At 57.5% G+C, this 26,158-nt stretch overlaps 1 protein-coding gene across 1 annotated transcript; it reads left to right on the top strand.

The window, feature by feature from the left end:
- The first annotated feature begins 1,248 nt into the window (after positions 1-1,248).
- Positions 1,249-25,412, top strand: LOC148788821 (uncharacterized). The gene is made up of 2 exons (XM_088878145.1): positions 1,249-4,861; positions 25,207-25,412. Exons 1-2 carry the CDS (start codon positions 1,249-1,251, stop codon positions 25,410-25,412), a joined length of 3,819 nt encoding a protein of 1,272 aa, XP_088734271.1.
- Positions 25,413-26,158: the final 746 nt, after the last annotated feature.

Genomic DNA, 26,158 nt, shown 5'->3' with positions numbered 1-26,158 from the left:
GCGCGCGCCTGCGCGGGCACAGGCAGGGCCGACTGGCGCCCGCGCGCGCGCGCCTGCGCGGGCACAGGCAGGGCCGACGGCCGCCCGCGCGCGCGCGGGCACAGGCAGGGCCGACTGCCGCCCGCGCGCGCGCGCCTGCGCGGGCACAGGCAGGGCCGACGGGCGTCCGCGCGCGCGCGCCTGCGCGGGCACAGGCAGGGCCGACGGGCGCCCGCGCGCGCGCGCCTGCGCGGGCACAGGCAGGGCGGACGGGCGCCCGCGCGCGCGCGCCTGCGCGGGCACAGGCAGGGCGGTCGGGCGCACGCGCGCGCGCGGGCACAGGCAGGGCGGACGGGCGCCCGCGCGCGCGCGCCTGCGCGGGCACAGGCAGGGCGGTCGGGCGCCCGCGCGCGCGCGCCTGCGCGGGCACAGGCAGGGCGGTCGGGCGCCCGCGCCTGCGCCCGCTCGGGCACTGCCGACGGGCTCCCGCGCCTGCGCGGGCACAGGCAGGGCGGTCGGGCGCCCGCGCCTGCGCGGGCACAGGCAGGGCGGTCGGGCGCCCGCGCCTGCGCGGGCACAGGCAGGGCGGTCGGGCGCCCGCGCCTGCGCCCGCTCGGGCACTGCCGACGGGCGCCCCAACGCGCGCGCCCGCGCGGGCACTGCCGACGGGCGCCCGCGCGCGCGCCAGCGCGGTGTCACGGGCTGCCCATTCACTAGGCCCCGTGACGCGCACTTCGGCCACTCAACCGTTCTACATGGCCGACCACTCAGCCTTCATCGACAGACGCTGGACACCCAACTAGTCTTAGAGTCTTAGGTGTAGGCCTTTTATTGCTTTGTTACTGCTTTGTTATTTGCTTTCTGTTGTTTAGATTCCTCAAGGGGACGTTACGCCTCTTGAGTTGCAAATTTCAGCTTTTCTAGTGTCTAGTGTAGACAATAGGATTTATTTTTTTAAGCCTATTATAGGGGGGAATGAGTTCAAGAAGCTTGGTTTAGTGACGTGTTAGAGTCCCCCTCAAGGTGATCCCCTTGCTCTAGCATCGTTAATCATTGTATACGCATTTTCAGTTCAATGCAATTTGGTTTTCTGAATCCACGTGCGCAATTTACTATTTTGTGATTTGTTCCTCCCGACTCTGATATATTCGGCGCGCTGCATTTGTGCCGAGCGGAGGTATTGGCGGACGTAGTCAGCGGACTACTAGCCACACGACGCGCTGTGTGATAGGCGCCTCGTGAGAGGTGGTATCAGAGCCTCGTGCCACGATGGGGCCGAGGCGGACCGCTACTGCTGCGAGGGCATCGGGGCAAGATCCGGAAAGCCCGCGACATGCCGCAGCTTCATCCAGCGAGAGAGCTGAGAACCCGGAGGACGGACACTCCCGGTTGGTGGAATTGGAGACGAAGGTCTCCTCCCTGGAATCTGAGATCACGGTGCTGAATTCGGAGTTGGACGAATGTCGGCACGTGATTCAGGAGATGGCTGGCGTATTCGGAAACGACAGCATTGCCGATATGCGGCGTGACATGGAGCAGATGTCCATTCAGATTGGACTGCTCCAGCGTGCAGTGGGTAGCACGCCTATGGTTGCTCACGACCCCGGTGCTAGGCTTCGAATACCAGAACCGAAGGCCTATAGCGGTGAGCGTGATGCGAAGGAGGTCGAGAACTTCCTCTTCGACATGGAACAGTACTTCCTTGCGGCAGACGTGCGGGACGAGGCAAGGAAGGTTGCGACTGCGACCATGTACCTGACTGGTGACGCAAAGCTATGGTGGCGGACCAAGTTTGCGGAGATCCAGGCACATCAAATACAGCTCGACACGTGGGCTCTTCTACGGGAGGCGATCAGAGAGCAGTTCTTCCCCGAGAATGTGGAGTACAATGCCAGGAGGGCATTGCGAAAGCTTGAGCATACAGGTTCCGTGCGGGAATATGTCAAAGCTTTCTCAGCGCTGATGCTGAACATCCGAGACATGTCGGAGGCAGACAAGCTGTTCACTTTCATGGAAGGCTTGAAACAGTGGGCGAGAAACGAGTTGCAGAGGCAACGAGTGACTGATTTGAGTTCGGCTATCATCGCGGCCGAACGCCTGGCCGATTTCAACCTAGAGACTCAAAAGGATAGGCAGGCGACGCCTAGTCCTGAGCGGGAGAAGTCGAATGGGACGAGATGGTTCAGGAATAACTTCAACAGAGGTGGGGGAGACCAGAGGCCCCACTCTCAGAATGGCTCACAGGGCAGTTCAAACAGGAACAAGCCCCAAGAGAACAGGCAGGGAGCACCCGAGAGGAGAAGAGGGTGTTTGATCTGCGATGGTCCGCATATGTATCGGGATTGCCCGAAGAGACAGGTGTTGAATGCACTGGCAACGACCTTTACCGACAAGGCGTCGTCCTCAAAGAGTGTGGAGCCACAAGCAGAGGCAGGTGGTGAGAATGACACGGAGGAGTATGAGGACAACTTGGGGGCCGTAAACCAATGGTGCAACACATTCTCTACGGTGGCGGCAAAGAGAGTTGCGCCACCCCTTGCGAAAAGGACCATCCCGGCGCTTACTGTGGAGCAGCCGGAAAAGAAAGAAGAAGAAGTTCAGTCCCGGATTCCTAGGAAGAAAGGGTTGATGTTCGTGGATGTGAAGATTCATGGCAAGCCGATTCGAGCCATGATCGACACTGGAGCCTCTCACAACTACCTTGCGAGCGCCGAAGTGGCGAGACTCGGGCTCGTGCTGGAGAAGGGAGTTGGGCGTGTGAAGGCGATCAACTCGGTTGCACAACCCATTGCCGGTGTAGCCAAGTCTGTGCTGATTAAGGTTGGTGCTTATGAGGGCAAGACCAATCTTTCTGTTGTGGCAATGGACGACTTCAAGCTTATCCTTGGGCTTGAATTTCTACGGGATACACGCACTGCTGTCTTACCTCATGCCGATTCGCTGATGATGTTGGGGGCGAAGCCGTGTGTCATTCCTACCTTGGCCGGACGTACTGGAGAGAAGAACTTGTCGGCCATGCAGTTTGGGAAGGGGCGCAAGCAGGATGAGATCTCCTACTTGGGTACCCTCTGTTTTGAAGAGATGGAGGAGGTGTCAGGGCCCACCCCGGGCGGTAGTAAGGAACTGTTGGGGGAGTCTAAAGACGTGATGCCAGACGAGCTGCCTCGGAAGCTACCACCGAAGAGGGCAGTGGATCACGAGATCAAGTTGGTGCCTGGCACGAGACCGCCCGCTAGGGCACCGTACAGAATACCGCAACCTAAGCTTGTGGAGCTTAGGAAGCAGTCGGCAGATGCCTTGAGCCGCAGGGCGGACTTGGCGAACTTGGAGTCGGTAGCAGCGCTCTCTTCTAGCGCGGCTGCTATCTCTACGAAGGATCAGGTGCGGGAGTTACTACCGAGAGATCCCGCGGCGCGACGCCTGATTCGGCTTGTTGAGCAGGGCAAGGCTCGACACTTTTGGATCGAGGATGGATTGCTGATGACCAAGGGAAACCGCGTATACGTTCCGAGAGGCGGGGACCTACGGAAATCACTTCTTTCCGAATGCCACGACACACTTTGGGCGGGACACCAAGGACAGGACCGCACGTTTGCTTCGGTGCGGAGGGCCTATCATTGGCCACAGATGCGGGACGATGTCGAGACGCATGTCCGCACTTGTTTGATTTGTCAGCAGGACAAGGCAGACCATCAGAAGAAGGCCGGTCTGCTGCAACCACTTCCCATCCCAAAGCGTCCATGGGAGAGCGTCTCCATGGATTACATCTCTGGATTGCCTAAGGTCGGGAACTTAGGCTCTATCATCGTCGTGGTAGATCATTTTTCAAAATATGCTACATTCATCGCAGCACCCAAACACGTTACAGCAGAAGGGACAGCTCATCTCTTTTTCAAGCACATCGTCAAGCATTGGGGACTGCCAAAAGATATTGTCAGTGATCGTGACTCCCGATTTACTGGCGTCTTCCGGACCGAGTTGTTCAAGCTTCTCGGGTCCACACGTTCTATGAGCTCGAGCTATCATCCACAGTCCGATGGTCAGACAGAACGCTTTAATTCTACGTTGGAGGACTACCTTCGGCACTTTGTGCGAAGTACGCAGAAGGATTGGGTGAAGCTCTTGGATGTCGCTCAGCTATATTTCAATGTTCAAAAGAGCTCTTCCACCACCGACAAGAGCGCTTTTGAAATCGTTACTGGGCAGCAGCCGCTCCTTCATCACACTCTTGACATTCCCCAAAGTGTGAGATCCCCTCTTACTCGAAGTTTCTCCCAAGAGTGGAAGAAGAATGTTGATATCGTTAGAAGTTGCCTGGAGACAGCTCAGAAGCGGATGAAGAAGTATGCAGATCAGAATCGCCGCTTCATTGAGTTTAATGCGGGAGACCTCGTGCTGGTGAAGGTCCCGAATCCGAAATTGTCAAAGTCATCAAGGTGGAGAGATCCTCGGTTGATGCAGAAATATGTTGGTCCTTTGCCTGTCCTTAGGCGTATGGGGACGGTGGCGTACAAGGTGGAGTTGCCGCCGTGCTGGAAGATCCACAATGTTTTCCATGTCAGCCAATTAAAGAAGTATTCAGCAGACAAGGAAGACGATACCCGCAGTCAACACAGCCGCCCACAACTCGAATTGAAGAAGACGAAGGAGAAGGTGGCTGAAGCAATCCTAGATCACCTAGTAACGAGTACTGCGAAGAAAGACCACACAGAGTACTTGGTTAAATGGAGGGGATGCAGCAGCGAGGAGAACACTTGGGAGCGAACGACAAACCTAAAGGCGTTTCTACCTCTTGTCCAAGCGTACCATGCTTCCGTAGCGCCGGGGACGTCGCTATCTCAGGTGGGGGAGAATGTCACGGGCTGCCCATTCACTAGGCCCCGTGACGCGCACTTCGGCCACTCAACCGTTCTACATGGCCGACCACTCAGCCTTCATCGACAGACGCTGGACACCCAACTAGTCTTAGAGTCTTAGGTGTAGGCCTTTTATTGCTTTGTTACTGCTTTGTTATTTGCTTTCTGTTGTTTAGATTCCTCAAGGGGACGTTACGCCTCTTGAGTTGCAAATTTCAGCTTTTCTAGTGTCTAGTGTAGACAATAGGATTTATTTTTTTAAGCCTATTATAGGGGGGAATGAGTTCAAGAAGCTTGGTTTAGTGACGTGTTAGAGTCCCCCTCAAGGCGATCCCCTTGCTCTAGCATCGTTAATCATTGTATACGCATTTTCAGTTCAATGCAATTTGGTTTTCTGAATCCACGTGCGCAATTTACTATTTTGTGATTTGTTCCTCCCGACTCTGATATATTCGGCGCGCTGCATTTGTGCCGAGCGGAGGTATTGGCGGACGTAGTCAGCGGACTACTAGCCACACGACGCGCTGTGTGATAGGCGCCTCGTGAGAGGCGGGCACTGCCGGTGTGCGCCCGCGCCTGCTCGGGCAATGCCGCCGTGCGCGAGCGCGCCTTGGCCGGCCGCAGCATAAAAATTTTCACGTCGCCTCAAAATCACACGATTAATTTAATTATTTTAATTAAAATAATTATTATTAATTATTTATTTAAAATATTTATTTAATTATTTTAATTATTAAAAAAAATAATAAATAAATGGGAAAAAAGGGAAAATTATGAAGACATATTAGAATAATATTTTAATTTTTTACGCATCGTATTTGAATCGCGAAATATTTATTTTATTATATTATGTTATATTATGCGTCCCAGAAGATTGAAGAAGCATCGGGAAAAAACTGCCGACGGCGGCAGACGCCGCCTGCCCGACTACTGCCGACGTGCGCGCGCGCAGGCCTGTCGGCAGCAGACGGGCGCCCGTGTAGGAAGCCACTGCCGACGTGCGCGCGCGCGCCTGTGCGGACGCTGCCGGCGCGTGTGCGGAAACAGCCCCGCCTGCGCGAGCGCGCCGGTGCGGAAACAGCCCCACGTGCGCGCGCGCGGCTTTGGGGAAACTGCCCCGCCGACGCGAGCGCGCCGGTGCGGAAACAGCCCCGCGTGCGCGCGCAGCTTTGCGGAAACAGGCCCGCCGGCGCGAGCGCGCCGGTGCGGAAACAGCCCCGCGTGCGCGCGCGCGCCTTTGCGGACGCTGCCGACGTGCGCGCGCGCGCCTTTGCGGACGCTGCCGAAAATTTGCACGTCACCGCAAAATCACATTACTAATTAATTTTTGTCGAAATAATTTATTTTTGAGTTATGAAAATATTTATTTAATTATTTTAATTATTAAAAAAATAATAAATAAAAGGGAAAAAACGGAAAAATATGAAGTTACATTAGAATAATTTTTTAATTTTTTACGCATCGTATTTGTATCGCGAAATATTTATTTTATTATATTCAGTTATATTATGCGTCGCAAAAGTTTGAAAAAAATTTGGGAAAAAACCGCCGCCGCCGGCCGGAAGACGCCGCCGGCCGGCAGGCCCCGCCGGCCGCCAGACCCCGCCGGCTGCCCGCTGCCGCCGGCCGGCAGACCCCGCCGGCCGCCGCCGCCGCCGGAAGACGCCGCCGGCCGGCAGACCCCGCCGGCCGCCTACGCCGCCGGCCGCGCGCGCGCGCCTACGCGGGCACAGGCAGGGCCGACTGGCGCCCGAGCGCGCGCGCCTGCGCGGGCACAGGCATGGCCGACTGGCGCCCACGCGCGCGCACCTGCGCGGGCACAGGCATGGCCGACTGGCGCCCGCGCGCGCGCGCCTGCGCGGGCACAGGCAGGGCCGACGGCCGCCCGCGCGCGCGCGCCTGCGCGGGCACAGGCAGGGCCGACTGGCGCCCGCGCGCGCGCGCCTGCGCGGGCACAGGCAGGGCCGACGGGCGCCCGCGCGCGCGCGCCTGCGCGGGCACAGAAAGGGCGGACGGGCGCCTGCGCGCGCGCGCCTGCGCGGGCACAGGCAGGGCGCTCGAGCGCCCGCGCGCGCGCGCCTACGCGGGCACAGGCAGGGCGGACGGGCGCCCGCGCACGCGCGCCTGCGCGGGCACAGGCAGCGCGGACGGGCGCCCGCGCGCGCGCGCCTGCGCGGGCACAGGCAGGGCGGTCGGGCGCCCGCGCGCGCGCGCCTGCGCGGGCACAGGCAGGGCGGTCGGGCGCCCGCGCCTGCGCCCGCTCGTGCACTGCCGACGGGCGACCGCGCCTGCGCCCGCTCGTGCACTGCCGACGGGCGCCCGCGCCTGCGCGGGCACAGGCAGGGCGGTCGGGCGCCCGCGCCTGCGCCCGCTCGGGCACTGCCGACAGGCGCCCCCGCGCGCGGGCCCGCGCGGGCACTGCCGCCGTGCGCGCGCGCGCCTTGGGCGGCCGCAGTATAAAAATTTTCACGTCGCCTCAAAATCACACGATTAATTTAATTATTTTAATTAAAATAATTATTATTAAATATTAATTTAAAATATTTATTTAATTATTTTAATTATTAAAAAAAATAATAAATAAATGGGAAAAAAGGGAAAAATATGAAGACATATTAGAATAATATTTTAATTTTTTACGCATCGTATTTGAATCGCGAAATATTTATTTTATTATATTATGTTATATTATGCGTCCCAGAAGATTGAAGAAGCATCGGGAAAAAACTGCCGACGGCGGCAGACGCCGCCTGCCCGACTACTGCCGACGTGCGCGCGCGCAGGCCTGTCGGCAGCAGACGGGCGCCCGTGTAGGAAGCCACTGCCGACGTGCGCGCGCGCCTGTGCGGATGCTGCCGGCGCGTGTGCGGAAACAGCCCCGCCTGCGCGAGCGCGCCGGTGCGGAAACAGCCCCGCGTGCGCGCGCGCGGCTTTGCAGAAACAGCCCCGCCGGCGCGAGCGCGCCGGTGCGGAAACAGCCCCGCGTGCGCGCGCGCGGCTTTGCGGAAACAAGCTCGCCGGCGCGAGCGCGCCGGTGCGGAAACAGCCCCGCGTGCGCACGCGCGCCTTTGCGGAAACAGCCCCGCCGGCGCGAGCGCGCCGGTGCGGAAACAGCCCCGCGTGCGCGCGCGCCTTTGCGGAAACAGCCCCGCGTGCGCGCGCCCGCCTTTGCGGACGCTGCCGACGTGCGCGCGCGCGCCTTTACGGACGCTGCCGAAAATTTGCACGTCACCGCAAAATCACATGACTAATTAATTTTTGTCGAAATAATTTATTTTTGAGTTATGAAAATATTTATTTAATTATTTTAATTATTAAAAAAATAATAAATAAAAGGGAAAAATATGAAGGCACATTAGAATAATTTTTTAATTTTTTACGCATCGTATTTGTATCGCGAAATATATATTTTATTATATTCAGTTATATTATGCGTCGCAAAAGTTTGAAAAAAATTTGGGAAAAAACCGACGCCGGCCGGAAGACGCCACCGGCCGGCAGACCCCGCCGGCCGGCGGCCGCGCGCGCACGGCAGACGGGCGCCTGCGCGGGCACAGGCATGGCCGACTGGCGCCCGCGCGCGCGCGCCTGCCCGGGCACAGTGTCACTGGCCGCTCCTTGGGCAAGACGGCCGGCAGTGACTTGCGAAGTACGTGCGGGCGGCTAGGGGAGGCCGGCCGGCACGCAGGTGCGCAAACGGCCTACGAGCAGAGACTCTTACCGATTGGGGATTGCAAAACTGTTCGTATGGGAACTTCCTTGATGTGTGGGGATGCTATCCGCCAAGTATGAAGTCATTCCGAGGACGTTTGGGCAAGGAGATATAAGGGCGACGATCAGGCGCCACCCTGCGCGCGAGCAGTAGAGAAATGCGTGAAGCAGAGTGCTTTATCTTTCGAGATTTGCAAAACTGTTTCTATGGCGAGATCCTTGGAGTGTTGGGAACACCTCCAAGATGTTTCAGAGGTAGACGGTTCCGTTTGGGTAGGAAACGACGATGATCTTCAGAGTCTGCCAGTGCAGTGGCGAGACTGTAATTTCAGAATATTGCGTGGGCAATTCCTCGGCGATGGATGATCGGATGGGGCTGAAATTCAAGAGTTATGATGTAGAAGTCGTAGGCTACGCTACGGTTTAAGCGGCACGTGATTTGGACGTCGGTTGAGGGAGATACGAAAAAGGTGCGCTCCTCAACCCCTTTCAATGTCTACTGCTGGAAATAGGAAAAACTTTCTTAAGCCTATTATAAGGGGGGTATGATGCGGTGAGCTCCAGCCGGCCCTCCTCGTGCACGACGGCAGTGGCGGTAGGCAACGTCGGCACTAAATGAGCATCTCTTGGGGGCATGTTGGGGGCCTCCAAGGACCGGCTCTAGGCATCTCAAAGGAGTCTTTAGAGTCCCTGAAAGGCATGGGAACCGGACGGGCAGCGTAGGGCCAGGACGGCCTACGTTGGGCACAAATGCGGCCGAGAGGTTCCGTGTGACGTGCAAGGTTGCTCCGCGGGCTGCGAGATATTTGGGGCAACACCTCTCGTGCGAATGGGTGATCGAGGCAAGCACTCCAAGACCTCGTGATCCAACTCATGGCACGCGCTATCGGGTTCTAGCCGTCCATGGGGGTCCGTTGGCTAAGATGAGCGGTCGTGGGGCGACGCCGCACTGTGGGCAAGTTATGTAGCCACGCCGAAAGGCAAGAAGGCATGTCGGGCATGCCATGTGGGATTAAGGCAGGATGTCGGCATATCACGTGGGCCTCGGACTTAAGGTGCGGTCCTACTCGGGCGAGGCATAAAAGACGGCCACGACGAAGGCGTGCGCCAAGGATGCCCCGAGTGTGCGTTGGACATGAGACGGGCGTTGCGGGCGCATGCGGAGCGCCGTAATGCCGAGGCGGAGCGAGGATGCTCCTTGCCATCGAGGGATGCGTCGGCAGGTTCCGAGATTGTGGGCGAGACGCATGGCGGCAGACTAGCTAGTCGGGGCCGGCCGCTAAGAGACGCCAAGGCGTGCGTGCCGAGAGCCTCGGCGAACATGGGCATTTTGGATAGGCGAGCGCAAGGGCACGCGGTGCCGCGCAGGGATGCATTCAGATGTCGTGCTAGCGAGCTTCAGTGTCGAAGACACGCGACGAACAGTCGGTAAACTCTGAGATGTGCGAAGGCTGGTCGAAGGTTGGGTGAAACCTGAGACGCCGCACGGGCGAAAAATATATTCCGCTGCGTGACAAGAGAGTCCGCCCGTGACAGTTGGTATCAGAGCCCGGTACCCGGGCTCTGTGCTCTTCAAAAAGAGAATTGTGCCCAGTTGAAGATCTGGATTGGCACACGCCTCTACATCAGGTAGAGCTCAGTTGGGTTGAGACCGTCAGTTGAGACAAGATTATGCCGTAATTCGGGCACAGATATGTGGCTTTGTTGTCTTGGGCTTTAAAATGCTTCAGCGAGCCGATTGTGAGACGGTATGATTTTGGGGGATGTCTGCCACAGAGATCATGTTGAGTTGAGTCCTTTCGAGCGAGTTTGAGCTGCTTCAAAGAGTAAGCGGCTACGGTCCAACTTCGATGATATTGGTTGGTAGTTGGGTTAGCGTCGCAGATATGTTGAGCGAGCTGTCAACCGTGGTCCGAAATTTTTTGGGATGAAACAAATATTAGATTTCAGAATTCATCTTGGCTTCCCTGAGCGAGAGGGGGACATGCCGATGCGTCGGGTGGACTGCGAGAGCCACGATTGCGAGATAAGCAACCATGTGTGCGGAACTGCCGCAAGTCAGGAGGTGATCTAGGCGTTGAGGCCGTTGTGGTGTGCGAGATGCCACCTTTTGTGGAGAGTGGTGGATGAAGGGCCACCCTCTCATGAGGATTCGAGGAACCTTCCAGCGGGGAAGGATGAGCAGAATGTTGAGGTGCTTAGGCACAATTGCACATGAGGTGCTTGGAACAAGCCACCCTTGGGGTTGCGAGGAGTGGATGTTGAGACCCCTTCGTTTTGTGGGCAGTTGTCGGTATGAGCCGTATGTGGCCGAGCAGAAATGTGGGATGGAATGCTGTTGTGGTAGATGAGAGTGCGTCTAGAGGAAAGATGGCACGCTTCAAGAACCAGAGGGGCATAAGCATCCGTTATGAGAAAAACGGCAACTTGTCCGGAGCTTGAGTGGGAGCAGCCCACTAAGCCGTGCGTTGGATGCTCGTCAAGAGCATAATTGAGCGGAATTGCGAATGTTCTTCGAGGGGATTCGGACACCATATTATGGGCTCTTTGGTTGATGGATTTCCGAGGGGGACTACCGAGTTGAGATTTGAGGGGAGCATCGGGCTCCATTCGCACCATGAGCGGCATGGTGCGGCCGGGCTAGGATTTGGAATTGAATTTGAGTTTGGCGGCCGGGCAAGGATTCAAGAAATCTTAGCCTTGTGTTGCATTGTGAATGAAATCCCAGTCCCGCGATCTTTGGGGGCAGTGACCCTATTTTCGTGCTGAGTCAAGAGAGTCCGCCCGTCAAGAGAGGACTCTTTGCAGAGACGTTCGGTCCACGAGCGGCGTGGTTCCGACAGTTTCGGGCAACCGGCCCATGTGCGTTTAAGTTGGTTCAAGTGTGAACAACCGCAGCGGCGGGTATGAGTGTTTGCCGAGGACGGCAACACCTCGAGTGGGGGAGAGAGTGTGAAGCGTGCACACAGACTCCACACTTCAGTTGTTCCAAATCAATTCGAGTGTATTTGAGGCACTGTTTTGAGGGACATCAGAGTTCAAAGGCGCACTTGACAGGACTTGAAGCACAGTTTGCTACCCACCCGTTTGAAAAGTCGTGAAGAGAGTACAGAATGCGTGTACAGACTTCCGACCTGTGGTATTTGCATTGTAAATTGAGTGTATTCAGACACTACCTGTGGGGGCAAACAGTCAGTGAGCAACAGTTCGGAGAGAGTGTAGCAGCGTACACAGACTCCATTATCGATTGAGCGACATTGGGGAAGAGAGTGTAGAGGAGTACACAGACTTCCAACTTGAGCAGACAATGAGAAATGCAGTGCATTGAGGCACGATTGTGGAGAGCTACCCGCCACTTTGGGAAGAGAGTGCAGAGAGAGGCACAGACTTCCGCTTTGAATTTTCGTGATGAATCGAGTGCGTTTGAGGCACTATGTTTTGTGGGGGAGCTTAGCACAGATTTGGGAAGAGGGTGTCGACGAGTACACGGACTTCCACTTGCGTTGAGATGATCACATCAGGTGCGGCAGAGGCACCGTTTGTGGGGAGATTACGTGGGGTGCTGAAGAGGCACTTCACGACCGAAGTGCTCGAAAGAGTAGGAGGACGGTCTGGTGTCGCGCGATACTGAGAGAGAGTATTGGGCACCGCATACACCTCAATCCTTCGTGTATGTGTTGACGAGGACGTCAACGGATCGAGTGGGGGAGAATGTCACTGGCCGCTCCTTGGGCAAGACGGCCGGCAGTGACTTGCGGAGTACGTGCGGGCGGCTAGGGGAGGCCGGCCGGCACGCAGGTGCGCAAACGGCCTACGAGCAGAGACTCTTACCGATTGGGGATTGCAAAACTGTTCGTATGGGAACTTCCTTGATGTGTGGGGATGCTATCCGCCAAGTATGAAGTCATTCCGAGGACGTTTGGGCAAGGAGATATAAGGGCGACGATCAGGCGCCACCCTGCGCGCGAGCAGGAGAGAAATGCGTGAAGCAGAGTGCTTTATCTTTCGAGATTTGCAAAACTGTTTCTATGGCGAGATCCTTGGAGTGTTGGGAACACCTCCAAGATGTTTCAGAGGTAGACGGTTCCGTTTGGGTAGGAAACGACGATGATCTTCAGAGTCTGCCAGTGCAGTGGCGAGACTGTAATTTCAGAATATTGCGTGGGCAATTCCTCAGCGATGGATGATCGGATGGGGCTGAAATTCAAGAGTTATGATGTAGAAGTCGTAGGCTACGCTACGGTTTAAGCGGCACGTGATTTGGACGTCGGTTGAGGGAGATACGAAAAAGGTGCGCTCCTCAACCCCTTTCAATGTCTACTGCTGGAAATAGGAAAAACTTTCTTAAGCCTATTATAAGGGGGGTATGATGCGGTGAGCTCCAGCCGGCCCTCCCCGTGCACGACGGCAGTGGCGGTAGGCAACGTCGGCACTAAATGAGCATCTCTTGGGGGCATGTTGGGGGCCTCCAAGGACCGGCTCTAGGCATCTCAAAGGAGTGTTTAGAGTCCCCGAAAGGCATGGGAACCGGACGGGCAGCGTAGGGCCAGGACGGCCTACGTTGGGCACAAATGCGGCCGAGAGGTTCCGTGTGACGTGCAAGGTTGCTCCGCGGGCTGCGAGATATTTGGGGCAACACCTCTCGTGCGAATGGGTGATCGAGGCAAGCACTCCAAGACCTCGTGATCCAACTCATGGCACGCGCTATCGGGTTCTAGCCGTCCATGGGGGTCCGTTGGCTAAGATGAGCGGTCGTGGGGCGACGCCGCACTGTGGGCAAGTTATGTAGCCACGCCGAAAGGCAAGAAGGCATGTCGGGCATGCCATGCGGGATTAAGGCAGGATGTCGGCATATCACGTGGGCCTCGGACTTAAGGTGCGGTCCTACTCGGGCGAGGCATAAAAGACGGCCACGACGAAGGCGTGCGCCAAGGATGCCCCGAGTGTGCGTTGGACATGAGACGGGCGTTGCGGGCGCATGCGGAGCGCCGTAATGCCGAGGCGGAGCGAGGATGCTCCTTGCCATCGAGGGATGCGTCGGCAGGTTTCGAGATTGTGGGCGAGACGCATGGCGGCAGACTAGCTAGTCGGGGCCGGCCGCTAAGAGACGCCAAGGCGTGCGTGCCGAGAGCCTCGGCGAACATGGGCATTTTGGATAGGCGAGCGCAAGGGCACGCGGTGCCGCGCAGGGATGCATTCAGATGTCGTGCTAGCGAGCTTCAGTGTCGAAGACACGCGACGAACAGTCGGTAAACTCTGAGATGTGCGAAGGCTGGTCGAAGGTTGGGTGAAACCTGAGACGCCGCACGGGCGAAAAATATATTCCGCTGCGTGACAAGAGAGTCCGCCCGTGACACACAGGCAGGGCGGTCGGGCGCCCGCGCGCGCGCGCCTGCGCGGGCACAGGCAGGGCGGACGGGCGCCCGCGCGCGCGCGCCTGCGTGGGCACAGGCAGGGCGGTCGGGCGGCCGCGCGCGCCGCGCGGGCACTGCCGACGGGCGCCCGCGCCTGCGCCCGCTCGGGCACTGCCGACGGGCGCCCCCGCGCGGGCACTGCCGACGGGCGCCCGCGCCTGCGCGGGCACAGGCAGGGCGGTCGGGCGCCCGCGCCTGCGCCCGCTCGGGCACTGCCGACGGGCGCCCCCGCGCGGGCACTGCCGACGGGCGCCCGCGCGCGCGCCAGCGCGGGCACTGCCGGCGTGCGCCCGCGCCTGCTCGGGCACTGCCGCCGTGCGCGCCCGCGCCTTGGGCGGCCGCAGCATAAAAATTTTCACGTCGCCTCAAAATCACACGATTAATTTAATTATTTTAATTAAAATAATTATTATTAATTATTAATTCAAAATATTTATTTAATTATTTTAATTATTAAAAAAAATAATAAATAAATGGGAAAAAAGGGAAAAATATGAAGACAGATTAGAATAATATTTTAATTTTTTACGCATCGTATTTGAATCGCGAAATATTTATTTTATTATATTATGTTATATTATGCGTCCCAGAAGATTGAAGAAGCATCGGGAAAAAACTGCCGACGGCGGCAGACGCCGCCTGCCCAACTACTGCCGACGTGCGCGCGCGCGCCTGTGCGGACGCTGCCGGCGCGTGTGCGGAAACAGCCCTGCCTGCGCTAGCGCGCCGGTGCGGAAACAGCCCCGCGTGCGCGCGCGCGGCTTTGCGGAAACAGCCCCGCCGGCGCGAGCGCGCCGGTGCGGAAACAGCCCCGCGTGCGCGCGCGCGCCTTTGCGGAAACAGCCCCGCCGGCGCGAGCGCGCCGGTGCGGAAACAGCCCCGCGTGCGCGCCTTTGCGGAAACAGCCCCGCGTGCGCGCGCGCGCCTTTGCGGACGCTGCCGAAAATTTGCACGTCACCGCAAAATCACATGACTAATTAATTTTTGTCGAAATAATTTATTTTTGAGTTATGAAAATATTTATTTAATTATTTTAATTATTAAAAAAAGAATAAATAAAAGGGAAAAATATGAAGTCACATTAGAATAATATTTTAATTTTTTACGCATCGTATTTGTATCGCGAAATATTTATTTTATTATATTCAGTTATATTATGCATCGCAAAAGTTTGAAAAAAATTTTGGAAAAAACCGCCGCCGGCCGGCCGGAAGACCCCGCCGGCCGGAAGACGCCGCCGGCCGGCAGACCCCGCCGGCCGCCGCCGGCAGGCGGCCGCGCGCGCACGGCAGATGGGCGCCCGCGCGCGCGCGCCTGCGCGGGCACAGTCATGGCCGACTGGGGCCCGCGCGCGCGCGCCTGCGCGGGCACAGGCAGGGCGGTCGGACGCCCGCGCGCGCGCGCCTGCGCGGGCACAGGCAGGGCGGACGGGCGCCCGCGCGCGCGCGCCTGCGCGGGCACAGGCAGGGCGGTCGGGCGCCCGCGCGCGCGCGCCTGCGCGGTCACAGGCAGGGCGGCGGGGCGCCCGCGCGCGCGCGCCTGAGCGGGCACAGGCAGGGCGGTCGGGCGCCCGCGCGCGCGCGCCTGCGCGGGCACAGGCAGGGCGGTCGGGCGCCCGCGCCTGCGCGGGCACAGGCAGGGCGGTCGGGCGCCCGCGCCTGCGCCCGCTCGGGCACTGCCGACGGGCGCCCCCCCGCGCGCGCCCGCGCGGACACTGCCGACGGGCGCCCGCGCCTGCGCGGGCACAGGCAGGGCGGTCGGGCGCCCGCGCCTGCGCGGGCACAGGCAGGGCGGTCGGGCGCCCGCGCCTGCGCCCGCTCGGGCACTGCCAACGGGCGCCCCCGCGCGGGCACTGCCGACGGGCGCCCGAGCGCGCGCCAGCGCGGGCACTGCCGGCGTGCGCCCGCGCCTGCTCGGGCACTGCCGCCGTGCGCGCGCGCGCCTTGGGCGGCCGCAGCATAAAAATTTTCACGTCGCCTCAAAATCACACGATTAATTTAATTATTTTAATTAAAATAATTATTATTAATTATTAATTTAAAATATTTATTTAATTATTTTAATTATTAAAAAAAATAATAAATAAATGGGAAAAAAGGGAAAAATATGAAGACAGATTAGAATAATATTTTAATTTTTTACGCATCGTATTTGAATCGCGAAATATTTATTTTATTATATTATGTTATATTATGCGTCCCAGAAGATTGAAGAAGCATCGGGAAAAAACTGCCGACGGCGGCAGACGCCGCCTGCCCGACTACTGCCGACGTGCGCGCGCGCAGGCCTGTCGGCAGCAGACGGGCGCCCGTGTAGGAAGCCACTGCCGACGTGCGCGCGCGCGCCTGTGCGGACGCTGCCGGCGCGTGTGCGGAAACAGCCCCGCCTGCGCGAGCGCGCCGGTGCGGAAACAGCCCCGCGTGCGCGCGCGCGCCTTTGCGGAAACAGCCCCGCGTGCGCGCGCGCGCCTTTGCGGACGCTGCCGAAAATTTGCACGTCACCGCAAAATCACATGACTATTAATTTTTGTCGAAATAATTTATTTTTGAGTTATGAAAATATTTATTTAATTATTTTAATTATTAAAAAAATAATAAATAAAAGGGAAAAATATGAAGTCACATTAGAATAATTTTCGGCAGTGCCCGCACAGGCCGCGCAGGCGCGCGCGCGCAGGCCGGTACAGTCCGCGCAGGCGCGGGCGCGCAGGCGCGCGCGGGCAGGCCGGCACACGCCGCGCAGGCCGGCACAGTCCGCGCAGGCGCCCGCGCCCCCGGCAGTCCCCGCACTGGCGCCCGCGCGCAGGCCGGCACAGTCCGCGCAGGCGGGCGCGCGCCCGCCCGAGTGCCCGCGCAGGCGCGCGCGGCCCCGCCCGGCAGTGCCCGCGCAGGCGCGCCCGCCTGGCAGTGCCCGCGCAGGCGCGCCCGGCCCCGCCCGGCAGTGCCCGCGCAGGCGCGCGCGCGCCCGCCCGGCAGTGCCCGCGCTGGCGCGCGCGCGCCCGCCCGGCAGTGCCCGCGCAGGCGCGCGCGCGCCCGCCCTGCAGTGCCCGCGCAGGCGCGCGCGCGCCCGCCCGGCAGTGCCCCCGCAGGCGCGCGCGCGCCCGGCCGGCAGCGCCCGCGCAGGCACGCGCGCGCCCGCCCGGCAGTGCCCGCCTGCGCGCGCGCGCCGGCAGCGTCCGCGCAAGCGTTTTTTTTTTTTTTTTTAATAATTAAAATAATTAAATAAAAATTTTCATAACTCAAAAATAAATTATTTCAACAAAAATGAATTAATCATGTGATTTTGAGGTGACGCGAAAATTTTCATGCAGTGGACGGCCGAGGCCCGGCGTCCGCGCAACCGTTTTTTTTTTTTTTTTTTTTTTTTAATAATTAAAATAATTAAATAAAAATTTTCATAACTCAAAAATAAATTATTTTAACAAAAATTAATTAATCATGTGATTTTGAGGTGACGCGAAAATTTTCATGCAGTGGTCGCCCGAGGCGCGCGCGCGCCCACGTCGGCACGGGCTGCCTGCGCGCGCACGTCGGCAGTGCCCGCACAGGCGCCCGCGCGGCCGTCCGCACTGCCCGTACAGGCGCGCGCGCGCACGTCGGTAGTGGCTGCCTGCGCGCGCACGTCGGCAGTGTCCGCGCGAACGTGAACTCTCCAGTTTTTTTCCCAATTATTTTTCAAACATTTGGGACGCACAATATAACTGAATATAATAAAATAAATATTTCGCGATACAAATACGATGCGTAAAAAATTAAAATATTATTCTATTGTGTCTTCATATTTTTCCCATTTTTTTCCTTTTATTTATTATTTTTTTAATAATTAAAATAATTAAATAAAAATTTTCACACCTCAAAAATTAATTATTTCAACAAAAATGAATTAATCATGTCATTTTGAGGTGACGTGCAAATTTTCATGCAGTGGTCGGCCAAGGCGCGCGCGCGCGCGCGCGTCGGCACGGGCTGCCTGCGCGCGCGCGCAGGCGCGCGCGGGGAGGCCGGCAAAGGCCGCACAGGCCGCGCCGGCGCGCGCGCGCATGCCGGCACAGGCCGCGCAGGCACGCGCGGGCAGGCCGGCGCAGGCCGCACAGGCGGCGCAGGCCGGCACAGGCCGCGCAGGCGCGCGCGCGCATGCCGGCACAGGCCGCGCAGGCGCGCGCGGGCAGGCCGGCACAGGCCCCGCAGGCGCGCGCGGGCAGGCCGGCGCAGGCCGCACAGGCCGCGCAGGCGCACGCGGGCAAACCGGCGCAGGCCGCACAGGCCGCGCAGGCGCGCGCGCGCAAGCCGGTACTGTCCGCGCAGGCGCGGGCGCGCAGGCCGGCACAGGCCGCGCAGGCGCGCGCGGGCAGGCCGGCACACGCCGCGCAGGCGCCCGCGCCCCCGGCAGTGCCCGCACTGGCGGCCGCGCGCAGGCCGGCACAGTCCGCGCAGGCGGGCGCGCGCCCGCCCGAGTGCCCGCGCAGGCGCGCGCGGTCACGCCCGGCAGTGCCCTCGGAGGCGCGCGCGCGCCCGCCCGGCAGTGCCCGCGCAGGCGCGCCCGCCCGGCAGTGCCCGCGCAGGCGCGCCCGGCCCCGCCCGGCAGTGCCCGCGCAGGCGCCCGGGCGCCCGCCCGGCAGTGCCCGCGCAGGCGCGCGCGGCCCCGCCCGGCAGTGCCCGCGCAGGCGCGCGCGGCCCCGCCCGGCAGTGCCCGCGCAGGCGCGCGCGGCCCCGCCCGGCAGTGCCCGCGCAGGCGCGCGCGTGCCCGCCCGGCAGTGCCCGCGCCGTCGCGCGCGCGCCCGCCCTGCAGTGCCCGCGCAGGCGCGCGTGGCCCCGCCCGGCAGTGCCCGCGCAGGCGCGCGTTGCCCCGCCCGGCAGTGCCCGCCTGCGCCCGCGCGCCGGCAGCGTCCGCGCAAGCGTTTTTTTTTTTTTTTTTTAATAATTAAAATAATTAAATAAAAATTTTCATAACTCAAAAATAAATTATTTCAACAAAAATGAATTAATCATGTGATTTTGAGGTGACGTGAATTTTCATGCAGTGGACGCCCGAGGCCCGGCGTCCGCGCAAGCGTTTTTTTTTTTTTTTTTTTTAATAATTAAAATAATTAAATAAAAATTTTCATAACTCAAAAATGAATTATTTCAACAAAAATGAATTAATGATGTGATTTTGAGGTGACGCGACGCCCGAGGCGCGCGCGCGCGCGCACGTCGGCACGGGCTGCCTGCGCGCGCACGTCGGCAGTGCCCGCACAGGCGCGCGCGCGGCCGTCGGCCCTGTCCGTACAGGTGCGCGCGCGCACGTCGGCAGTGGCTGCCTGCGCGCGGCCGTCGGCAGTGGCTGCTGCGCGCGCCCGCCCGACAGTGCCCGCCTGCGCGCGAGCGCCGGCAGCGTCCGCGCAAGCGTTTTTTTTTTTTTTTAATAATTAAAATAATTAAATAAAAATTTTCATAACTCAAAAATAAATTATTTTAACAAAAATTAATTAATCATGTGATTTTGAGGTGACGCGAAATTTTTCATGCAGTGGTCGCCCGAGGCGCGCGCGCGCCCACGTCGGCACGGGCTGCCTGCGCGCGCACGTCGGCAGTGCCCGCACAGGCGCCCGCGCGGCCGTCGGCACTGTCCGTACAGGCGTGCGCGCGCACGTCGGCAGTGGCTGCCTGCGCGCGGCCGTCGGCAGTGGCTGCTGCGCGCGCACGTCGGCAGTGTCCGCGCGAACGTGAACTCTCCAGTTTTTTTCCCAATTATTTTTCAAACATTTGGGACGCACAATATAACTGAATATAATAAAATAAATATTTCGCGATACAAATACGATGCGTAAAAAATTAAAATATTATTCTATTGTGTCTTCATATTTTTCCCATTTTTTTCCTTTGATTTATTATTTTTTTAATAATTAGAATAATTAAATAAAAATTTTCACACCTCAAAAATTAATTATTTCAACAAAAATGAATTAATCATGTCATTTTGAGGTGACGTGCAAATTTTCATGCAGTGGTCGGCCAAGGCGCGCGCGCGCGAGTCGGCACGGGCTGCCTGCGCGCGCGCGCAGGCCGGCACGGGCCGCGCAGGCGCGCGCGCGCATGCCGGCACGGGCCGCGCAGGCGCGCGCGGGCAGGCCGGCTCAGGCCGCACAGGCCGCGCAGGCGCGCGCGCGCAGGCCGGCACGGTCCGCGCAGGCGCGCGCGCGCATGCCGGCACAGGCCGCGCAGGCACGCGCGGGCAGGCCGGCGCAGGCGCGCGCGGCCCCGCCCGGCAGTGCCCGCCTGCGCGCGCGCGCCGGCAGCGTGCCCGCAAGCGTTTTGTTTTTTCTTTTTTTTTTTTTTTTTTTAATAATTAAAATAATTAAATAAAAATTTTCATAACTCAAAAATAAATTATTTCAACAAAAATGAATTAATCATGTGATTTTGAGGTGACGCGACGCCCGAGGCGCGCGCGCGCGCACGTCGGCACGGGCTGCACGTCGGCGCGCGCGCACGTCGGCAGTGCCCGCACAGGCGCGCGCGCGGCCGTCGGCACTGTCCGTACAGGCGCGCGCGCGCACGTCGGCAGTGGCTGCCTGCGCGCGGCCGTCGGCAGTGGCTGCTGAGCGCGCCCGCCCGGCAGTGCCCGCCTGCGCGCGCGCGCCGGCAGCGTCCGCGCAAGCGTTTTTTTTTTTTTTAATAATTAAAATAATTAAATAAAAATTTTCATAACTCAAAAATAAATTATTTTAACAAAAATTAATTAATCATGTGATTTTGAGGTGACGCGAAAATTTTCATGTAGTGGTCGCCCGAGGCGCGCGCGCGCCCACGTCGGCACGGGCTGCCTGCGCGCGCACGTCGGCAGTGGCTGCCTGCGCGCGCACGTCGGCAGTATCCGCGCGAACGTGAACTCTCCAGTTTTTTTCCCAATTATTTTTCAAACATTTGGGACGCACAATATAACTGAATATAATAAAATAAATATTTCGCGATACAAATACGATGCGTAAAAAATTAAAATATTATTCTATTGTGTCTTCATATTTTTCCCATTTTTTTCCTTTTATTTATTATTTTTTTAATAATTAAAATAATTAAATAAAAATTTTCACACCTAAAAAATTAATTATTTCAACAAAAATGAATTAATCATGTCATTTTGAGGTGACGTGCAAATTTTCATGCAGTGGTCGACCAAGGCGCGGGCGCGCGCGCGCAGGCCGGCACGGGCCGCGCAGGCGCGCGCGGGCACGCCGGCGCAGGCCGCACAGGCCGCGCAGGCGCGCGCGCGCAGGCCGGCACGGTCCGCGCAGGCCAACACAGGCCGCGCAGGCGCGCGCGCGCATGCCGGCACAGGCCGCGCAGGCACGCGCGGGCAGGCCGGCGCAGGCCGCACAGGCGGCGCAGGCGCGCGCGCGCAGGCCGGCACAGGCCGCGCAGGCGCGCGCGCGCATGCCGGCACAGGCCGCGCAGGCGCGCGCGCGCATGCCGGCACAGGCCGCGCAGGCGCGCGCGGGCAGGCCGGCGCAGGCCGCACAGGCCGCACAGGCGCGCGCGGGCAGGCCGGGTGTCACTGGCCGCTCCTTGGGCAAGACGGCCGGCAGTGACTTGCGGAGTACGTGCGGGCGGCTAGGGGAGGCCGGCCGGCACGCAGGTGCGCAAACGGCCTACGAGCAGAGACTCTTACCGATTGGGGATTGCAAAACTGTTCGTATGGGAACTTCCTTGATGTGTGGGGATGCTATCCGCCAAGTATGAAGTCATTCCGAGGACGTTTGGGCAAGGAGATATAAGGGCGACGATCGGGCGCCACCCTGCCCGCGAGCAGGAGAGAAATGCGTGAAGCAGAGTGCTTTATCTTTCGAGATTTGCAAAACTGTTTCTATGGCGAGATCCTTGGAGTGTTGGGAACACCTCCAAGATGTTTCAGAGGTAGACGGTTCCGTTTGGGTAGGAAACGACGATGATCTTCAGAGTCTGCCAGTGCAGTGGCGAGACTGTAATTTCAGAATATTGCGTGGGCAATTCCTCAGCGATGGATGATCGGATGGGGCTGAAATTCAAGAGTTATGATGTAGAAGTCGTAGGCTACGCTACGGTTCAAGCGGCACGTGATTTGGACGTCGGTTGAGGTAGATACGAAAAAGGTGCGCTCCTCAACCCCTTTCAATGTCTACTGCTGGAAATAGGAAAAACTTTCTTAAGCCTATTATAAGGGGGGTATGATGCGGTGAGCTCCAGCCGGCCCTCCCCGTGCACGACGGCAGTGGCGGTAGGCAACGTCGGCACTAAATGAGCATCTCTTGGGGGCATGTTGGGGGCCTCCAAGGGCCGGCTCTAGGCATCTCAAAGGAGTGTTTAGAGTCCCCGAAAGGCATGGGAACCGGACGGGCAGCGTAGGGCCAGGACGGCCTACGTTGGGCACAAATGCGGCCGAGAGGTTCCGTGTGACGTGCAAGGTTGCTCCGCGGGCTGCGAGATATTTGGGGCAACACCTCTCGTGCGAATGGGTGATCGAGGCAAGCACTCCAAGACCTCGTGATCCAACTCATGGCACGTGCTATCGGGTTCTAGCCGTCCATGGGGGTCCGTTGGCTAAGATGAGCGGTCGTGGGGCGACGCCGCACTGTGGGCAAATTATGTAGCCACGTCGAAAGGCAAGAAGGCATGTCGGGCATGCCATGCGGGATCAAAGCAAGATGTCAGCATATCATGTGGGCCTCGGACTTAAGATGCGGTCCTACTCGGGCGAGGCATAGAAGACGGCCACGACGAAGGCGTGCGCCGAGGATGCCCCGAGTGTGCGTTGGACATGAGACGGGCGTTGCGGGCGCATGCGGAGCGCCGTAATGCCGAGGCGGAGCGAGGATGCTCCTTGCCATCGAGGGATGCGTCGGCGGGTTCCGAGATTGTGGGCGAGACGCATGGCGGCAGACTAGCTAGTCGGGGCCGGCCGCTAAGAGACGCTAAGGCGTGCGTGCCGAGAGCCTCGGCGAACATGGGCATTTTGGATAGGCGAGCGCAAAGGCACGCGGTGCCGCGCAGGGATGCGTTCAGATGTCGTGCTAGCGAGCTTCAGTGTCGAAGACACGCGACGAACAGTCGGTAAACTCTGAGATGTGCGAAGGCTGGTCGAAGGTTGGGTGAAACCTGAGACGCCGCACGGGCGAAAAATATATTCCGCTGCGTGACAAGAGAGTCCGCCCGTGACAGTTGGTATCAGAGCCCGGTACCCGGGCTCTGGACTCTTTAAAGAGAATTGTGCCCAGTTGAAGATCTGGATTGGCACACGCCTCTACATCAGGTAGAGCTCAGTTGGGTTGAGACCGTTAGTTGAGACAAGATTATGCCGTAATTCGGGCACAGATGTGTGGCTTTGTTGTCTTGGGCTTTAAAATGCTTCAGCGAGCCGATTGTGAGACGGTATGATTTTGGGGGACGTCTTCCACAGAGATTATGCTCAGTAGAGTCCTTTTGCGCGAGTTTGGGCTGCTTCAAAGGGCAAGCGGCTACGGTCCAACTTCGATGATATTGGTTGGCAGTTGGGTTAGCGTCGCAGATATGTTGAGCGAGCTGTCAACCGTGGTCCGAAATTTTTTGGGATGAAACAAATATTAGATTTCAGAATTCATCTTGGCTTCCCTGAGCGAGAGGGGGACATGCCGATGCGTCGGGTGGACTGCGAGAGCCACGATTGCGAGATAAGCAACCATGTGTGCGGAACTGCCGCAAGTCAGGAGGTGATCTAGGCGTTGAGGCCGTTGTGGTGTGCGAGATGCCACCTTTTGTGGAGAGTGGTGGATGAAGGGCCACCCTCATGAGGATTCGAGGAACCTTCCAGCGGGGAAGGATGAGCAGAATGTTGAGGTGCTTAGTGTTAAGTTGTGAAGATTGATTTGAAGAAGAAAAGGATAACCTGATTCAACTTAGAATTCCCAAGTTGAGTTGGAGAAGGATAACCCGATTCAAAGTTGAGTTGGAGAAGGATAACCTCATTCAACTTAGAAATCCCAAATTGAGTTGGAAAAAGGATAAGTCATGGCTATATATACTACTCTTATTAGCATTGTTTTATAGAGAAAAGTAGAATAGAGTAGAGAGAAAAGAAAGAGTTGAGACGAGGGTGAGTGTTGTTTTTCACGTGTGGTGAAGACTTGCATACAAGTGTGTGTGTGTTGTACTCCTCAATTTTCCTCCTCTTTGAGTGTTTTCTCCTGGCTTGGTATCGCCCCCAGACGTAGGATTTATATCCAAACTGGGTTAACAAATTCGTGTGTCTTTTATCGCCTTCATATTCCACCTGTTATCCATCTTAACCCGATCCATTTCCTAACAACTGGTATCAGAGCCTGGTTCAAGGAGTTAAGATGGAGGGAAAGTTTCCAGTCGAACGGTTCAATGGTTCCGACTTTGGGTTTTGGCGTATGCAGATGGAGGCCTACCTGTACGGGAAGGACCTGTACGAACCACTTGCAGAGAAGTCCGAGAAGACGAGTGATGAAGAATGGAAGGTGCTCGATCGAAAGGCGATGAGCGCAATAATCCTGTCGCTCTCTCGGAATGTCGCCTATCATGTGAAGGGAGCAAAGAGCACGAAGGAAGTTCTACAGACTCTTGCCGATATGTACGAGAAACCCTCAGCAATGAACAAGGTTATGCTGATGAAAAAACTATTCAGGTTGCAGATGGAGGAGAGGAAGTCGGTGGCCGATCACCTCAATGACTTCAACCAACTCACGACACAGCTGGCGTCTGTGGATATCGTGTTTGACGATGAGGTAAAAGCGTTAATTTTGCTTTCATCTTTACCTGACAGTTGGGATGTGGTTGTTACTTCAGTGAGCACTTCGTCTGGGAAGGAGAAGATGAAGTTCGACAACATCAGAGACATGATGTTGAACGAGGAAACCCGTAGAAAGCAAACGGGTGGATCATCTGGCTCTGCGCTACATACAGAGTCCAGAGGGAGACCTGACACACGGGGTAAATACCGTGGAAGGTCAAGGTCAAGGTCCAGGGGGAAGAACAAGGGCAAGAAGGAGATGGTGTGCTGGAACTGCGAGAAGCCCGGACACATGAAAAGCGAATGTCGGGCGCCAAAGAAGGAAAAGGAGGGCCGAACAGCGAATGCCGCGACGGAGGAGATCACGGATGCACTCTTGTTGAGTGTGAGCAGTTCTTCCGATGATTGGGTTGTGGATTCAGGGGCCTCATTCCACTCATGCAGCAACAAAGACATCATGGAGCCATACACCTCAGGTGATTTTGGCTTAGTTTATCTTGCAGATAACAAACCCCTCAAGATTGTAGGAAAGGGAGATGTGCGGATCAAATCAACGAATGGGTCATGCTGGACCCTACATGATGTGAGACACATACCAGGACTGAAAAGGAACTTGATCTCAGTCGGACAGCTGGATAGTGATGGATTCCACACGACGTTTGGAGACGCGAAGTGGAAGATCAGTCGGGGAGCAATGACTTTGGCTTGAGGACTAAAGTCGGGAACGCTCTACATGGCGGGAGGATCTAGTTCAAACATTCCCTTTGCAGGAACTGTATCGCAGGCTAACCTGTGGCACAATCGCTTGGGCCACATGAGCGAGAAAGGAATGAACGTGCTGAAGTCGAAAGGACGGTTGCCCGAGTTAAAATCGGTGGAGGTGGGTCATTGTGAACACTGCGTGTTCGGAAAGCAGAAGCGGGTGAGCTTCTTGACCACAGGAAGAACTCCGAGGAAAGAAAAGTTGGAGCTTGTTCACACCGATTTGTGGGGGCCAGCACCAGTGTCATCTCTTGGTGGATCAACGTACTACATGACATTCGTCGATGATTCCACTAGAAAGGTATGGGTGTATTTCTTAAAAAGAAAATCTGATGCCTTTGATACATTCAGGAGATGGAGGGCACTAGTGGAAAATGAGACAGGTCTACAAGTGAAATGTCTCAGATCGGATAACGGTGGCGAGTACAACAGTGAAGGTATCAAGAATTACTGCGCCGACCATGGAATCCGAATGCAGAAAACAATCCCGGGGACACCTCAGCAAAATGGCGTTGCTGAGAGGATGAACAGAACACTGAATGAGCGTGCGAGATGCATGCGATTGAAGAGCGGACTACCAAAGATGTTTTGGGCAGATGCAGTCAACACGGCTGCTTTCTTGATCAATCGAGGGCCTTCTGTCCCGTTGAACAACAGGATACCAGAAGAGGTATGGAGTGGTAAGAAAGTGGA

Source organism: Sesamum indicum, linkage group LG3 (assembly GCF_026168435.1).
Source record: "Sesamum indicum cultivar Baizhima isolate 11 linkage group LG3, ASM2616843v1, whole genome shotgun sequence".
NCBI lineage: Eukaryota > Viridiplantae > Streptophyta > Magnoliopsida > Lamiales > Pedaliaceae > Sesamum > Sesamum indicum.
This window is presented reverse-complemented; position numbering and strand designations above follow the sequence as displayed.

Bases quoted from the DNA above. Each gene is read 5' to 3' on its own strand.
- LOC148788821 (XM_088878145.1), top strand. From the start codon at position 1,249: ATGGGGCCGAGGCGGACCGCTACTGCTGCGAGGGCATCGGGGCAAGAT. The intron at 4,862-25,206 runs GTGACGCGCACT...TTTATCTTGCAG, and splicing joins CTGCCCATTCACTAGGCCCC to ATAACAAACCCCTCAAGATT.